Source organism: Nymphalis io, chromosome 10 (assembly GCF_905147045.1).
Source record: "Nymphalis io chromosome 10, ilAglIoxx1.1, whole genome shotgun sequence".
Taxonomy (NCBI): domain Eukaryota; kingdom Metazoa; phylum Arthropoda; class Insecta; order Lepidoptera; family Nymphalidae; genus Nymphalis; species Nymphalis io.
In genome coordinates this window covers 12551292-12568570 of record NC_065897.1, presented here as the reverse complement: position 1 = coordinate 12568570, position 17279 = coordinate 12551292, and the positions used below count along the sequence as shown (strand labels likewise).

The window sequence follows — 17279 nt, the reverse complement described above, 5'->3', positions numbered from 1 at the left end:
ATAACAAGTTTTATCTATTTTAAATTTTATTCTTATTACTAATACCTCGGATTTCCGGGTTCAGTGATCAGCGTGTCACGTGACACGTCGGCCTATTCCAGCTTCCATTTATGTTACAATTTCCAGGAAATTCATACCTTATTTTTAAAAAAATATTTCCTGCTATTCAAAACAGATTACGCTTAAATAACGAAACAATTTAAATGACATTTTATGTACTATGTCGTTCTGAAATTATCAGTATCGATACTTGTTGTAATGAAGTTTTCTTAATATTTCAATGTATATTTATTTAAAATATTTTTCTACTAATAAAAGATTTTTGGCTTGGTATTTTTTATTATTTATCTTCAAATGTTCTAAATTACTTTGGCTAGTAGGATAAAATCGACGCAAACATACGTATTGCGTTCCGAACGATTTTATATCTGTCAAATGTCAAAAAACATTGCATATTATTTTGTTAGAATTCTTTGATATTTACTTTGTTTTTGTAGTACGAAATAGCTATTTTAATACAGTAATAAATTACAATCATGAGTTCTTAGTGTAACAAAACGTGAACTTTCGTGTGATTATTTTTTAATTTTACTTTCTTCGACATTGAAATGTTTAACCCTGATATTAACGATTACCAGCTGACTTCAATAATAGCGGAATGCTGTGGGGGTGTTGCAGTAGTCTATTCAGCTGTTTACAAACCGTACAATCAAAATGTGGCTATTAAACGATATTTTGTAGATAAAGATAAGGAAAAAGCCAGCTTAATACAGGTAATAATGAAAAATATAAGTAATATTTAAAAGAGAAAAATATACCTGTTCAAAATTTTCAAATGCTAAAACATTTGTAATAATCGGAAAATATATATTCTTTGTTCAGATAAACTTATTCTTTTAAAATAGTTGTGTGATTATTTTTGAAATATTAAATGTAGAATTTGATTATATAATTGGAAGTATTAGTTAAATTAAAATGTATTATTATCAACAACTACATCTCATTGTTATTTTTAAATGAAAGTACAAAATCAAATCAAACTATTTTTTTACAGCAAGATATTCTGACACGGAAAGAACTGCAACATCCGAACATCTTACCATATCTCACATCGTTTGTATTCGGTCCAGAGCTGTATGTGGTGTCTCCGTTGATGAACCTCGGGTCCTGTAGAGATATATTAGACAGATACTTCCAGGAAGGCCTGCCGGAGCTGGCATGTGCTATTATATTAAGAGATGTGTTATTAGCATTACAATATTTACACAAACAGTTTTATATACATAGGTAATCACATGTATATACATTTGTTGATGACAGAAGGACTGCCATATTATATACAGGCAATATACTCATCTCTACTCATAGAGATGTGTGACTAACTCTACAATTTATGTATTTATATTCGTTGGACAATTATAAAACAAGCAATTTTAAAAATTACAAAGAATTAAATTTTTTTCTTTTTTTAAGTATTGGTAAATATGGAAACGTGTAAATTTAAGTTAATAAGCTACGTTAAGTTAAGGAATATCAAGAGATTTTTCTACAAGGAAAATAATTAAATTATAACAACTCACCTAAATTGTTTTACACATAATCTTAATAACTATATTAATTGAAATTTAATATTATTGATATGATAAAATTACTTGTGTTCCAAAATGCTTGATAGGGCTAAATAATATATTGTTTATAAAGTATTATCTTCCCATCATTAATAGTATATTTTTATACATTTCCAGTAGAATACTTTTAATTTTTAAGGCTTAGTGCAAGGCCATCTGGGTAGGTACCACCTATTCATCAAATATTCTACTGCAGAATAGCAATCCTTTATATTGTGCTCTGGTTTAAAGGGTGAGTGAGCCAGTTTAACTATAGGCACAAAGGACATAGCATCTTAGTTCAAATGGTAGCACTTTGACAATGTAATGATTGTTTAATATTTCTCACCATGCCAATGTCTCTTTTTTTATATAGAATTGGAAGGCGGACGAGTGTATGGGCCACCTGATGGTAAGTGGTCACCAACGTCCATAGACGTTGGCATTGTAAGAAATGTTAACCATCGCGTACATCACCAATGCGCCATCAACCTTGAGAACTAAGATGTTATGTCCCTCGTGCCTATAATTACACTGGCTCACTCACCCTTCAAACCGGAACACAACAAGACCAAGTACTGCTGTTTTGCGGTAGAATATCTGATGAGTGGGTGGTACCTACCCAGACGAGCTTGCACAAAGCTCTACCACCAGTAAATATCTGATGAGTGGGTGGTACCTGTGTGGTGATGACCACTTACCATCAAGTGTCCCATTATTTAGTCTAAAAATACAGATAATATAACATTTTACTACTTTCAGAGGTGTCAGAGCAAGTCATGTTTTATTAGACATAAATGGCACCGTCCGTTTGTCCGGGCTACGTAGTGCTGCATCCATGATGGTGCGTGGGCGGAGACAGAGGCAGTTGCACAGTTTGCCCCCACCGGATCACGACAACGCTAATCTTATGTGGCTTAGTCCAGAACTATTGGAGCAGGTATGAATCTTATATTTATTTTAATGTCAGTATAGTAAGATGGTAAAAGAACGTCTGAATGCCAAAATCAAAATATACTTTATTCAAGTGTAATTTGCGCAATAGCATGCCTGGTGGAGTGTGGTAAGTGGCCACTAAGGTAAGTACTTCAATGCGTTTTTATGTAATTAAACAAACTTATAATTTACCCTCTTTAGATTTTGTTTAAAATTGATGAAATGTTTTTCAAATACTAAGCTAAGCTAGATTTCTTTAGGTGATCACCGCTTGTGGTACTCAAGCGTTCGACAAAATTTTACATAAAATTTTATTCGGTAGCGAGATCAAATCGTTATTTACTGGCACTTTGACTGGTTTGATTTCTTATCATAGGGATTGTAGTCAGGACGTTGAATTAAGGGTTAAACTTTATGTTAACCCTTATATAACTTAACTAATATTTGAATTATTATATGTTATTCTTTACGGCAATGCATTAAGTAAATAATTAATCTTGGAAATTCACAATTCAAAACCTTTTTTTTTTAATTTTTAAATAACGTTTATTATTTTGATTTTGTTAAATAAATATCATTTGGAAGAAATTAAATTAAGAAATAGAATGTCGAAATGTATCACCAAATGTACCAACAACTGTTTGTGCGGCAAATTATGTTGCTTATCGTGCATTTTTCGTCGATAACAAAAACTATTATAGTATCGACATTTTTGTTCTGATATAAATATTCTAAGAAAAAAAAACAAACGACAATCGGAGTAACTAATTAATTTTCTATCACATTATATAAAGCTAGCTAAATTTAATGACAAAAATTATGAATCACTTATGAATTACTTACCCAAAGAACGGAGCATTAACACAGATAATAATAATATCCTGGGCCATTATTCACACAAGGTCATCTGATCCCAAACTAAGCAGAGCTTGCACTATAGAAACCAGACAACTGATATACTACATATACTATTTTTCTTTTGTAAATACATACTTATATAGATAATTACACCCAGACTCAGGACAAACAGACATGTTCGTGTACACAAATGTCTGTCCTGGGTGGGAATCGAACCCAAAACCTTCAGCGTGAAAGACAATTATCTACTAAGCACACCAACCGGCCCGTCAAAATAAACATATAAAACAGCACGGAACAATTAGTATGCATATATTAGGATTATTAAAAAGCATGAATTGTTTTATACATTATATATATGAAGCATTTCATACTTACTGTACTGTTTTTCTCGAGAAGCAAATATTATGCAAAACTCTTGCATCTCTGGAGTTTTTGTTGCAAAGTTTAGAAGTCATCCAAGATCGCTACTGAGCGATAAGACATCATTGTGCTTCTAAATTTAAATATTTGTCATCTTTATTGTAATGTATTTATATATAACAATTTATACATATTATTTTTATTTTATAACCAATTTTTTTTTTCAGAATCTCAAAGGCTACGATGAGCAATCTGATATATATTCACTGGGCGTGTTCTGCTGCGAACTTGCAAACGGGGCGGTTCCATTCGCAGAGGTGCCGACCACACTCATGTTCACTGAGAAAGTTAGGGGGAGCAGGCCTCAGCTGCTCGACTGCTCGTCGTTCCCCGAACCCCTGGATGACGGTGAGATGAAGAGTGAGTGATTCCTCGTTACTAACATAATTAATATAGACTTGCAATTTATCCTATAAAATTATATCAATTAACGAATGTATGAATGTAAAGAATGCTCCCATCGGATTCCTTGTTTTTTTTTTGAGTTGTAATGAGAAGGCAGGTTGTGTAAAAGGCATCTGATGTTATGTGGTTACCACCCCATGGACAATGGTACTTTAAGAAAAGTAAACAACGCCTCATACCTGCACTGGCTCTATTTTTTAACTGTTTGTGTAACACGGTAATACAATTGAGTAGGTGGTGCCTACCCAAACTTGCACAAAGCCCCACCACCTACTACTCACAATTTATTTGTTAATTAAAACTTCTAATCAATTGTATTAGGAATGCATTAATTGGATGTCATCTGTTTGTGAAGTAATACACAAAGGCCAACCAACTAAAATTAGGAGTGCGTAAATTAATTTCATGCAATTTATTCCTGGCTAACGCACAAGGTCCCACTAAAGTGCTAGGAAATTTATTCCTGGCTAACGCACAAGGTACTAGGAGCGCATAAATAATTAAGTGCAATTTGTTCGTGGTAAAAACACGAAGTCCTGCCGGCTACCAGGAGCGCATAGACTCGTAGAGCGAGGTGTGTAGTGGTGTGAGTGGTACGTGGTCGCAGGCGTGTACAACACGGACAGCGGCGTGGGCGACAGCGCGGAGGGCGTGTCCCGCGTGCGCGCGGCCTACGCGCGCCGCAAGCTGTCCGACGCCTTCCACCACCTCAGCGACCAGCTGCTGCAGCGGTAAGCCTCGCGCGCTAACGGACATGTTCATTCAAACACTTGTAAAAAGACAGGTTTAATAATTCAGTATCATTACTCTTACTTATTTATATTTATACGAATCGGTGGTAAAAATTACTTGAGAAAAACCGGACAAAAGCACAGTGGATTATTTTTGGAACATTTCAAGAATCAAGCATAAATTTTAACCAATTTTAACCGACTATACAGAGCTATTAATTATTTATATGTGAATTGTTCCTCTCAAGTCTAAGATTTAGTGACTTACTTACAGACTTTATACAAAATGTTCTTGTTTAATTTTACAAATTCCAGAGATCCAGAGAAGCGGCCTTCCGCGACGCAATTGTTAAATCATCCATTTTTCAAGCAAATCCGAAGAACCGACTTCTTGCCCAGCCTCATTGGAAGAGTTAAACCTATCAAACCGGATCCTGGTATGATTTTATGATTAACTAGTTTCGGACCCCAGATTCGCTGACCTGTAAGGATGGGGGGAGGTGTTTGGTACCTTAAGTCTTATGTACGCCTGACAACGTGTATGCAAAAATTAATATTAATCGGTTTAGTAGTTAGGACGTGGAAGACCGACAAACAAACTCACTTTCGCATTTATAATATAAGTAAGGATTATTCTATAGTCTATTGCAATCAAAGAAAGATGACAGAGAAACAAACCTATCACCATATTACATGCGATCTTTATTTAATAAAACCTTATTTATAATACATTCTGGTGGTAGAGCTTTGTGCAAGCTCGTCTGGATAGGGACCACCACTACCCACTCATCAGATATTCTACCGCAAAACAGCAGTACTCGGTATTGTTGTGTTCAGGTTTGAAGGGAAGAACATCTTAGTTCCCAAGGTAGGTGGCGCATTGGTGATGTAAGCGATGGTTAACATTTCTTACAATGCCTATGTCTATGGGCGTTGGTGACCACTTACCATCAGGTGGCCATATGGGCTCGTCTGCCTTCCTATTCTATAAAAAAAAACTCTTTCACTTAACTACTTATATCCACTTTAATATTCCAAAGTTCCGATAACAACGGCCATTATTCAAAGTTCAATTTTCACGACTCCATAATGAACATCATAGACAATAGATAGATTTAAGGTCTCGACGAATTGTTTTTTTTTTTTACCTTTTTTAACGTGCATTCAGTTTCAAGGACCTTGGCTACTGGTACTTTAATTCTTCTTAATTACATTCCAGACGACATATCAGCTCTACTGTTACAAGAGAAAATATCAGAAATGGAAATTGAGAAAACTACGGAGTGGGACTTCTAGTATTCAACAAATCTAGCAAAAGTACATATACAGTTATGCCAAAATTATACCAAATATGTATGCTGAATAACATTCAACGGTCGAGGCAAAATGTAAACAAGACCACTATTATTCACGTTGAAATTGACGATGCTTGAAAATCTATTTAAGTGAAAAAATCTAAATGATGTTTGTCGGCATGTGTGTGAGTTACGCACACTACAATACCGCGCCGACGCACTCAATGTCACGTGATGTTTTGAAACCATATTAAGATTATATTCAAACACAATCATAAACCATTTCATCTTAATAACACAGCGAGTTACATAGTACAGACAGTTTAGATCATTCGATAATTGGGATTATTATATTTTGCACAAAAACATGAAACGAATATGGAATTGAAAGAAAGCAATAGTAAACAACAGCTGCCTTAATGTATATTTATACCGCGTATATTAAAATGAATTAAGTCTAAATATAATAAATTAGCTAAATTTCGTTATAAGCGTTTGCATTTTGATAACAGTTAGCGATAGTCTCGTACGGTTAATTAGTACGTATTGTATAAATAGGAAATTCGATATTTAAACATTTTTACTAATTTATAAATGTGTAATAAATTGAATGTTTGCTATGACGTCATTCGCACGCTATGAATGTAACGTTACTACAGATGTGGTTGCTCTTAGTTCGTGTATTGATACTATTCATTTTGTCCTGTTTATTTAACTATACAATATTTATATGTTAATTGTCACTGAGTTAACTGACATAGACACGTAGCCTTCTGTCAAATCTAATCAAAGATATTAGGATGAGATCATAGACAATTTAGTATTTTTTAATGATTTGACATATTCCTAACAGTTCACTCTAAGTAAACAAAATATAAGTGCGAGATATTAAAAAGACATTTCCTTAATCTGTCAGTAATAATGATTCTCAACGAATGGCACACCTCCGTCTCCCTCTACCTAGCTTCAGTTTAATACTGACTCTATAAAAAAAATAATCGTTGCTAATGTATCGTATGTATTTGAATTTTAATTCTTATGATATTTATACATATTATTAAAGCTTTTAGTAAACAATATCACAACAGTATGCTAATGGTGCTACAACTTTGTTAAACTAATTATTCATATTTATTGTAAAATGTTAATTTTTTTGAGCAAAGAGGTATTTAAGATACCAAGAGGCTCTGACCCAAACCTCATAGATATCAATATTCTTTACAAACTGATCTTTTAAAACTACACAATCTAGATATGTTTGATTATCACATAGGATTAGAAATTCCACAGGGATGGACCTCATTCTAGCTACGTTTTTTTTTTTTCGAAGTATAATTTTGGTGTAACTGCTCAAAAGGGATATAACTTCGAATATATATTTTTGCTTGACTTTATATTTGAGAAAATTAATAACACAATTTTAGTAAGTTTTTTTTTATCATAATGATATTATAAAAAATAATATAACAAAAAAAAAGCGATCAAATATTAAATTATTATAAACAAAAACGGTCGAGCATAAAATATAGTGCGACATATATCATAAAACATAGTAAATAATATTTTAATTACACAACTTTTAGAACAATTATTGTTAATATATTGTGATGATTACATATGATGTTGGAATTCGTTGTTTTATTTATACATTTGTCATCGAAAATAATTTTTTGAAAACATGACTCGATGTAATATTACAGATATATCTTTGCTTCATGATGCATTGAAATATTAAATGTGTTTTTAATTATTTTCTCTATATAACATTTTGAAATTGATTAATCGTTATGGAAATGTTTAATATATAACTTTTTTTTTCATAATAATTCCTGGGACATAAATTCACACACGGCCATCCGATCCCAAACTAAGCAGAGCTTGTACTATAGAAAACAGATAACTGATATACTACATATACTACTTTTCATTTGTAAATACATACTTATATAGATAATTATACCCAGACTCAGGACAAACAGATATGTTCGTGCACACAAATGTTTGTCCTGGGTGGGAATCGAACCCACAACCTTCAAGGCAAGTAACCGACCATGCCAACCAATTTGTCATTTTACTGAGATGCTGGGTTTATGAGCATCATCCAGGAAAAGTTATCGGTTTCGTTATCATTGACAATAAATTCATATCAGCACGAAATAAGGAAATCGTCAACGTTATAAGGCACGTAATTACGTAAAGCGGGACAGACACCTCTCGGCAGGCTACGTGGTACTCGTACAATATATTATCTGTGCTAGTTAGTTAAACTTTATTTAATCGCTGATAAAATCCGGTCCGGTGGGCGTCAGTGGTCATACTGGCATTCTTCTTTCCGTGTTGAAATAGCCCAGTCGTCACAGCGCCGCGCGCCCGCTCGCCGCGCGCAGCCACAGCGCCAGCGCGCGCGCGCCCGCGTCGGCGCCGCGGGCGCGCGCGCGCGACACGTACGCCGCGCGCCCCGCCCTGCCGGCACACGCACGTTGCATACACACACATACATACACGACACACGCGCTCTCACGCACATGTTCACAAGCATACATTATCTTTATATATCAAGAGGGGGAACCAGGAGACACTTAGTACAGGGCAACCTAGTTTGGGCTCCTGTATCCTACATATAACTGTATTTATATATATATATATATATATATATATATAGAAAGCCGAGATGGCCTAGTGGTTAGAACGCGTGAATCTTAACCGATGATCGTGGGTTCAAACCCGGGCAAGCACTACTGAATTTTCATGTGTTTAATTTGTGTTTATAATTCATCTCGTGCTTGACGGTGAAGGAAAACATCGTGAGGAAACCTGCATGTGTCTAATTTCATTGAAATTATGCCACATGTGTATTCTACCAACCCACATTGGAGCAGCGTGGTGGAATAAGCTCCAAACCTTCTCCTCAAAAGGGAGAGGAGGCCTTCGCCCAGCAGTGGGACATTAACAGGCTGTTACTATATATATATATATTGTCTGCGAGAGGGAATAATAATGTAATAATAATAGCTCTCCAAATATTTAGCAAACGACTAACAACTTATTCGACCGACTTTTTTATCGGTCCCACAAAATTGCTTCGTGTATTTCGATTATTCCATTGCGCGTCGTCGATGGAACGAGGATTAGTGAAGTGTAACAGTATCGTCACTAGGTAATGTGCTATGATAAATAATTAAGCTAGATCTGATATCTGGAAGGTTCTCCGAACATTGAATTTCCTACTTAGGAAAATATATTGATAGTGTTATTAATACTATTTATTTTTTTTCTTATTAGAGCAAGATCCAGAATGTTATAAAAAATTTAAATTGAAGACAGCGAGGTGTACCTTGGAATCATATTGACGGTAGCTTCCGCCCCTCTCTGCGCTGCTTCGTCGATTTTCAGAAGGAGAGTTTTGAGATCAGCGCCCAAGTTCTCTTTATACGCGATCACGGCTGGGTGCAGTGTGTCCAACTGCAATGTATCATCTCATTAACGTATTATAATTTATTCATTAAAATTGCAATAATATTACCAGTGCGAACATCGTTTTAATGCCCAACGACTTGTGTACTCAATACCTATATGGCTTTGTGCATTGTCAAATTAAATGGATAAAACGTCATTTAATATTTACTTTAAAAATGATGCATGTTATTTACATATGACTACAGACTAATACCATTACCCTTTTAAAAGACAAAAATCCGGCTATTTTTCCAAATTTACAAAATACGTGCGATATGCGTGGTGTTCCGTAAAATACCCGTCATGTTACGTCCAGACAATCACACAAGTCAGTGTTACCATGGTACGGTCGCCGGGCTCCGCGCCTCCGTACTTCGAGATGGCGGCCGCTGCACTGCACATGGCTGACAACCAAGCACTTCTGTCATTGGATGTGGCCCTGGAACAGTATAAAGGATTTATTACTCTTCGCTTTTCTTAACAGCTACTGAGAATTTAATAAAATATGATAGTTATAATCATAGATGGCGTATTATTAGATCATATATTATTAAATCTCTAAAGGCTGTGCTCTTTAAATTTAATATCGAATATAATATATAAGCGTTTTTTCTAAAGAGTATTATTATTTACACCTTAAGGTTGCCAAATTATATTATTAATTATTTGTTCGCTGTGAATAATTATTTTCATTTCGTATTATTAATTTAAAAAAAGAAGTAGGAAAGGGTGGATTCTAAATATTAAAACATTATTAAGCTTACTACAACACGCTGTACTTACTTAGCTAAAGCCTGCGACGCTGCTGCCAGTCCTAAACTGTAAATTCCTCCCGACGTCCCTCCCATGTCTGTTTCCGCCATGTCCGACAACTCCCACAGCACATTAGAGGGATATTCCAACGACGCTGATTTCAAATATTTTAACACCGCTAAAAATGTTAAGTTAGAAAAGATTTTTTTTTTATAGTATAGGTAGGCGGACGAGCAAATGGGCCACCTGATGGTAAGTGGTCACAAACGCCCTGAGATATTGTAAGAAATGTTAACCATCGCTTACATCGCCAATGTACCACCAACCTTGGGAACTAACTATCTTGGAAACTACTTATCCTAATATTTTAATTATCGAAAGTAAGATGGCAAACGAAAGAATTGACCATCTTATAGTGATTCGCTTTTGCCTGTAGTTAGACTGGTTAACTCTTTATTCAATTTGATATATGTAACTGAACGTCAGCAAGTACAATTAATATTTAAATCAAACCAAACCATTCGCAAACTTTTTGAGTGTGATCCCGCAGTCGCCGTCTCCACACCCTGAGTCCAGCCTGTTCAGCAGCTCCTCGTTCTCTACCAACACAGCTGCTGCGGCGCGAAGACTTTCGCGAAATACTTCCTGCTCTTTGACAGAAAGTGCGGGGCCGGATTTGATCTAAAAAATAATTTGTTGTTGTATATTTAAAATGTTTTATTTTAGCCTATATATTATTTTCAATTATAGACAAACGTGTCGAAAATATAAGAATAATTAGAAGCCTATAAGTTTAACTTTTAATTGCATGTCAACAGGATTATAGAATAACGGGATTATTATCAGACCTTCCCCTCACCAGCCCGTGGCAAGTCGTCTTCCTCCGCCAGGCCCCCGGGACCTCCCACGGATAGATCACTGCCGGTCCAGGTCCCGGCCCCCGTGGGCGCATCGAGGAGACGCAGCCACGAGTCCCCATGCTCCCCACTCAGGTCCAATAAACAGATTTGGAAACCATGCATCTCCAATGACGTTTTGAAGTGGCCGGAATAAATACGCTCCATTTTTATTTGCTTCTGATCTGTCAAACGTAATTGCACCATTATTAAGGAATAACTGTTCCACGGTTTCGTTACATCCACTATCAATATATTAGAAACTTCATTCAGCAATCGGCATTCCTCAAACTCATCATTTTATATTTTTCCGCAGTAATTTATTTGAATAATTATTATCTAAAATATACGTAATAAAAGCATTTATATAGTTCATCTATTTCTTCAAATTTTAATACCTATATACGTTTATTGAGCTGTGTTTTTAAACATTGTCACACAGTTATATCCGTGTAAAACTATTTAGTAATCTGTGATATTGTACCCAAATAATCGTTAATTTCTCCGGCGATAATGTTCATTTCCAAGAGTGATGTACCACCCAAGTTATTTATCATGGCTGCTACTCGGTTGTTGGGCTGGAGTTTGAGATGAGCTATGATCTGAAACAATAAATATGTACTTTATAAATTAAAGCAAATCTTCTCGCCTTTCCAATACAGCTGTAATTAAAATGTCGTGTCAAATTGTGCCACGAATGATCACGAAAGACAAATAATTAGACGCATGCACATATATGGACAAAAACCGAATTGCTCGCTACGTACTTGGTCATATATAATTAAAAATGTTATCAAGCTCACGTAATTGAACTATTACTTAATATTAGTCGTGCAAACTCATCAAAAAAATTTGAAGCTTGAAATATTTACAGACCTTATCGAGTATGAGAACGACTGTTTCTTTGGCGGAACCCATTTTCAACTTCTCGATACCAGCTTCTCCGTGCACGCCCGCTCCCAGCTCCATCTCATCTTGTGCAATATCGAACAGAGGCGGTTGTCCTAAAATATAAACGGTGATAATTATTTTGAATCATAGTTGTGCTATAATAATTTAGTTTTGTTACAAATAATGGATCTAATCAGCAAAAATATAATTTTCGAAAAAAATTGTCGAATGGTTTATCAAATTTTTCAAAATGCAATCGTATTTAGTTTTAAATATTTTGAAATAGTACTCAAAAGGTATAACATTAAACTCTTTATGTACTATGTTACGTAAAAATGAAACTCCAAAAACATGTAGTATATTTACCAGGCAGTGAACAAGCACTCAAACACACTCCGAGGGTAGCCATATTTTTGTTAACTTCCGTTGCCATATTGCGTATTGATTGCAGGTCGTGCCCTTCTGCAGCCATCGCACCACATAACTTAAATAACAAGAAATGATATATCATGATCAGTAATTAAGTGCCTCGTTGATTTTAGGGCTAGCTTTATAAAGGGTTGCTGTATTATTATAATATTTGTCTGATTTATCCGTGGCGTACTGTCAATACTAACTAATCAAATATATTAAGACATAAGGGAATAAAATGGGCTATAAAAAGACATATCATTTGGATAGTCTTTGAAATTTTATAATTTTGTTCAATCAATCAGAAGGAGCTCCTTTTATACATATATATATTAATGTGACAAACTTATTAATATTCAATATAAGTTGGTATTGAAAAGTGTAAGTTTTTTTTTTTAAATAATTCGTCGGTACCTTATAGAGGAACACCTCTCCGCACATGCCCCTGCCGCCTGTTTTATTCTGACTTGAAGCCACATCTTCCCCCACTATAAAACCTTCAACCTTAAAAAAATTATATATATTAACTGGTATGTAATGTAAAATACTTATTTATTTATTTTTATAGTTTGAAACAAAATGCTTTTAATGTTAATCCTATCGAAAACATTAACGTTCTACAAATACCTTAATTCCCGCATTCTTAGCCTTTTCGAAGGCTTTGCCAAAGTTCAAGCGGTCCCCCGTGTAGTTCCCTAGAAGTACTAGAACTCCTCCTAAATGGTAAACAAAACTACATAGTTACATTACATATTTTTACCGTCTTCAGTTCACATCACGTTCACGATGATACGACTAATATTTGGACGTTAAATTTAATCTAAATTTAAATAATTAAAAAAGTATTAATTAATTGTTTATTATTATTATTAAATCAATTGGGTCCATAGTCGTCCGATACAAAAATCATAAAAGATATTTCTAAGAAACTGGTCCACACTTCTGCTGACCCAAGAGCTGGCGCTTATTTAGGCCCAAACGCTGAGTCTAGCGGTGCAGAGGCAACAGTGCCAGCGTCTTGGGTACAATGCCACAGGACAATCTTTTAGACGCCGTGTTTCTGGTTTAAATTTGTAATGTGTATTTTGTTCTTTTTATTTTAATTTTGTATTTTATAAAAAAAAGTATTTGTTATATACATAGTCGCCACTATAGTTTGCCACTTTTTGCTTGTTTTAAAGATTTTCAATACCAGAGTTGTATTTGTAAAGCTGCGCGATCGCGTACAGCACGTTCCCAGTGGGCGGCGACGCGAACACGCCGCCCGCCACCGCGCCGCACAGCAGGCCCGGCCCGATGAGACCTGGTGAGATTATATGCGAGAAGACTCAAAATATTAATGATGGTGCCCTCGTACTTTTCTCCAGGGAGATTACCCATGTGCGTATATATCATGCGATATGGTCATATTATAGTGAACAAGTGTATGCTCAAATGCAAATTCACTCTCATAATTCAATGGGATAGCAAATCTGTCACGACCGGCTTTTCAGTCTTCTGAACTCGAAAGCAGGACCAGCGGCTTAACCTGCTTAAGACTCTTTAATTTACTTTTCATAGGTTGATGAGTAGGTAGGGCCTGACGGTAAGTGATCACTTTCACCCGAAGACACTGGCTCTTCAAGATGTTTAAACCACTTCTTGTACCCTTGTGCCCATGAGCCTTGTACTTGTTATAACGCTGGCTCATACACTATTCAAACCAGAACTCAACAATAGCTCAACTAATTTGATAGCACTGTTAAATGGTATCCACTTGGTACCCAACCGCAATACTAACGTAGTTAGTTATTCACAGTCACAGTCCATTTGGATAATTTGTCACGACGATAATATGCGTGTTATGCTTTAATATTTATTCACAAGTATATTTTGAAATTTTATTTAATAAATCTCTTATTTTATATGATAAATGTACCAGCTGCGAAAGGTTCATGACCGGATCCGCCGCCACCGAGAATCGCCACTTTCCCTGAATCATCCTGAAAATTAAAGTTTCAATGATAAAAATAAAAATGTATTACGATGACATTACACATATCTGTGAGAATCTAAATAGGATCGATTATTAATAGTTATATTTTATAATAAATTATACATATTTATTTAGTAGGTATGTAAGAATAGTCAAGGTTTAGAAAGCTCACCGTTCTCCTTAAAGTGACGACTCGATGCTTCGGATGCAGTTGCAACTTGGGATACAGAGCCACGACGCCGCGGAGATTGTCATCAACGCATGATTCCGGGGAGTTGATCACTTTCTTTGTAACCGACTTGTAAGAAGCCATTATTTAGTATCTAAAATTTATATTAATTTGTATATTAACAGGTAAGCATCGAAAGTTCTAGTTAATTTTTAGTATTTATTAAAAAATGAGAAAAATTATACCAACATCATTCAAAATTTACCATTAACACGTATAAAAAAATTAACCAATCGTTGTCCACAAAGAAAAACCTTAAAAGAAACTAACCCTAACTTCCCGTAATTGCTCCCTAGGTAATAATTACTTATTGAGATAAACATAAGTGAAAATAAAAATAAAACAATTCGTATATGTGCACAGTGCATTTATACGCATATAATACTATTATTATGATACTTAAATACCAAACAATAAGGATAATTTACCTTTCACAAATGTTATAATGGTAATATTCAATCTTAACACTTCCTAGAAGGAATAAATTTTTCAAATTCATTAAATTATATCCGAACCAAAAATTTAATAACAAACAAGTGCCGGTGTTTTGAACTTACAGGGAATGGATCTTATCATTATCGGGTACGTAAATATCACGAATTTTATCTCGTCCGGGCTAAAGTTTATGACCCAATAACAGATTATACATTTTATCTTAAAGAAAATACGCAAGTTTTAATAAACATTAGGCATTTTAATTGTGTAAAAGTCATGTCAATTAATAATAATTATTAATTATAAGCCTTTGAAACTAACTTATTTAATAAACATACCAATTACCGAAGTAGTATTTATAGTCAAAGTCACTAATGTATGGAAATACTCTAATTACATTCAAATTATTATTTGTTTCCATAGAATTTTAAATCGAATTAATTATAATTAAGGTATATTTAGAAACTTATTTAAAAAATTGTGACAACTGTCATTTCTCACTTGAATACTATATTAAGTTACTTACTCATTCGCCCTTGAAGTATCGCAAAGGTTACTAATGCAGAACATATAACCCGCAATATATAGAATGGTACATATGCGATATATATCTGGTGGCAAATTTTAAATTTTATAACTAGAACTACACTGGCCGTTCACAACACATAAACCAAAAAACAAACACGTATACAAAGCAATACATGCTTAAATTGTTGTTATTTTATTTCTTTCATGTACATATTAATATGAGTACAAATCGTAGTGTAAAATTCAGTCGCTGAAGTTTGAAATATAAAATCAAATAACAAAACAAACTACAGAACAAGAATAGATCGGAAAAAATGAACACTAAATGTTCGTGAATGCCAAATGGAGATAAATTTATTGAATTGTCAACGAATTACAGTCTTTATTACACTAAACTTAAGCATCAAAATAGTTTATCTCGGATATGTTTTGTTGATGAATGATATTATCCAATTCAATTGCGTTGTCAATAAGGAAATATTTACGAGTTCGTATTATTAACGGCATGACTATTTAACTCGGCTGGTTAGTATCACGGTTAGTCGCTAAACAATTTGAACTAAAACATTTTATCATATTTCCCTTCTTGATGAATGAATGAACGTCTGTATGAAACGTAATTTCAGATATTTTTATTTATTAAGATGTCGCTATAACTTTATTATAATGCATGTGTACATAAGATATATATATACATTTGGTGATGCTGAGATGGCTCGGTGTAAGAACGAATAGACCTTAACCGAAGATCCAGCACCATTATTTTCATGTACTTCATTTGTTTATAAGTCGAGCTCGGCTTTAAAGAAAAACATCGCGAAAAACCTCATGGTCCGATGGGACGGCCTTTTTATTTAATAATAAAAAATAAAGCAATTACAAAAGCGGTATGAATAACAGTCAGAAGTAAGTCCAGGTTTATCTGTGCTTCAATGAAACAAAATTTTATATTAACTACGAATTTATTAACATAATAATACCCGACAAAATATTTACATTCGTTTGTTTATTGTATACAACTTCTTAACGTTATCAAAATATCATAAACTTAATACGATCACAGTTCTCATCTGGTTCAAGGGTTACAAATTTATAAGTAAGACAAACAAGTATGTTGGAAATTATTATTGATATGAGAAGGCAAAAAAAAATAAAAAAAAAGCCGAGATGGCCTAGTGGTAAGAACGCGTGAATCTTAACCGATGATCGTGGGTTCAAACCCGGGCAAGCACCACTGAATTGTCATGTGCTTAATTTGTGTTTATAATTCATCTCGTGCTTAACGGTGAAGGAAAACATCGTGAGGAAACCTGCATGTGTCAATTTCATTGAAATTCTGCCACATGTGTATTCTACCAACCCGCATTGGAGCAGCGTGGTGGAATAAGCTCCAAACCTTCTCCTCAAAAGGGAGAGGAGGCCTTAGCCCAGCAGTGGGACATTAACAGGC

At 34.6% G+C, this 17279-nt stretch overlaps 2 protein-coding genes and 1 long non-coding RNA gene across 6 annotated transcripts; 1 reads left to right on the top strand and 2 right to left on the bottom strand.

Annotated features, from left to right (window-relative positions):
• The first annotated feature begins 463 nt into the window (after nt 1-463).
• LOC126771472 (STE20-related kinase adapter protein alpha) lies at nt 464-7661 on the top strand. 2 transcript variants are annotated; one of them, XM_050491370.1, is made up of 7 exons: nt 464-773; nt 1055-1287; nt 2370-2547; nt 3992-4172; nt 4837-4960; nt 5276-5397; nt 6180-7661. In XM_050491370.1, exons 1-7 carry the CDS (start codon nt 609-611, stop codon nt 6254-6256), a joined length of 1080 nt encoding a protein of 359 aa, XP_050347327.1. In that variant the 5' UTR covers nt 464-608; the 3' UTR covers nt 6257-7661. The 2 variants fall into 2 exon arrangements, with proteins under 2 accessions (XP_050347327.1, XP_050347326.1); XM_050491369.1 differs by having other exon boundaries at nt 3992-4184.
• On the bottom strand, nt 5337-6254 carry LOC126771499 (uncharacterized). Its single transcript, XR_007669542.1, has 2 exons — nt 6109-6254; nt 5337-5442 (listed from the first exon to the last, which is right to left on the bottom strand). It is a non-coding gene; the product is annotated as an uncharacterized LOC126771499 (long non-coding RNA).
• Nucleotides 7181-16144, bottom strand: LOC126771457 (triokinase/FMN cyclase-like). Of its 3 annotated transcripts, XM_050491348.1 has the most exons (16): nt 15828-16144; nt 15295-15337; nt 14810-14960; nt 14581-14644; nt 13855-13965; nt 13290-13378; nt 13077-13166; nt 12618-12735; nt 12237-12364; nt 11845-11962; nt 11313-11545; nt 10983-11145; nt 10495-10642; nt 10051-10150; nt 9590-9717; nt 7181-8718 (listed from the first exon to the last, which is right to left on the bottom strand). In XM_050491348.1, the coding sequence occupies exons 3-16, from the start codon at nt 14948-14950 to the stop codon at nt 8610-8612; spliced, it is 1740 nt and encodes a 579-aa protein (XP_050347305.1). In that variant the 5' UTR covers nt 14951-14960; nt 15295-15337; nt 15828-16144; the 3' UTR covers nt 7181-8609. The 3 variants fall into 3 exon arrangements, with proteins under 3 accessions (XP_050347305.1, XP_050347304.1, XP_050347307.1); XM_050491347.1 differs by lacking the exon at nt 15295-15337; XM_050491350.1 differs by lacking the exons at nt 15295-15337; nt 15828-16144 and adding an exon at nt 15640-15789.
• Between the last annotated feature and the right edge of the window lie 1135 nt (nt 16145-17279).

Coding starts and splice junctions, on each gene's coding strand:
- LOC126771472 (XM_050491369.1), top strand. CDS start 609: ATGTTTAACCCTGATATTAACGATTACCAGCTGACTTCAATAATAGCG. Junction 2,548..3,991: donor GTCCAGAACTATTGGAGCAG/GTATGAATCTTA, acceptor TTTTTTTTTCAG/AATCTCAAAGGCTACGATGA. Junction 4,961..5,275: donor AGCGACCAGCTGCTGCAGCG/GTAAGCCTCGCG, acceptor TACAAATTCCAG/AGATCCAGAGAAGCGGCCTT.
- LOC126771457 (XM_050491348.1), bottom strand. CDS start 14,950: ATGGCTTCTTACAAGTCGGTTACAAAGAAAGTGATCAACTCCCCGGAA. Junction 14,645..14,809: donor TCGTCACTTTAAGGAGAACG/GTGAGCTTTCTA, acceptor TTTAATTTTCAG/GATGATTCAGGGAAAGTGGC. Junction 11,146..11,312: donor CACGGGCTGGTGAGGGGAAG/GTCTGATAATAA, acceptor ATTATTTTTTAG/ATCAAATCCGGCCCCGCACT.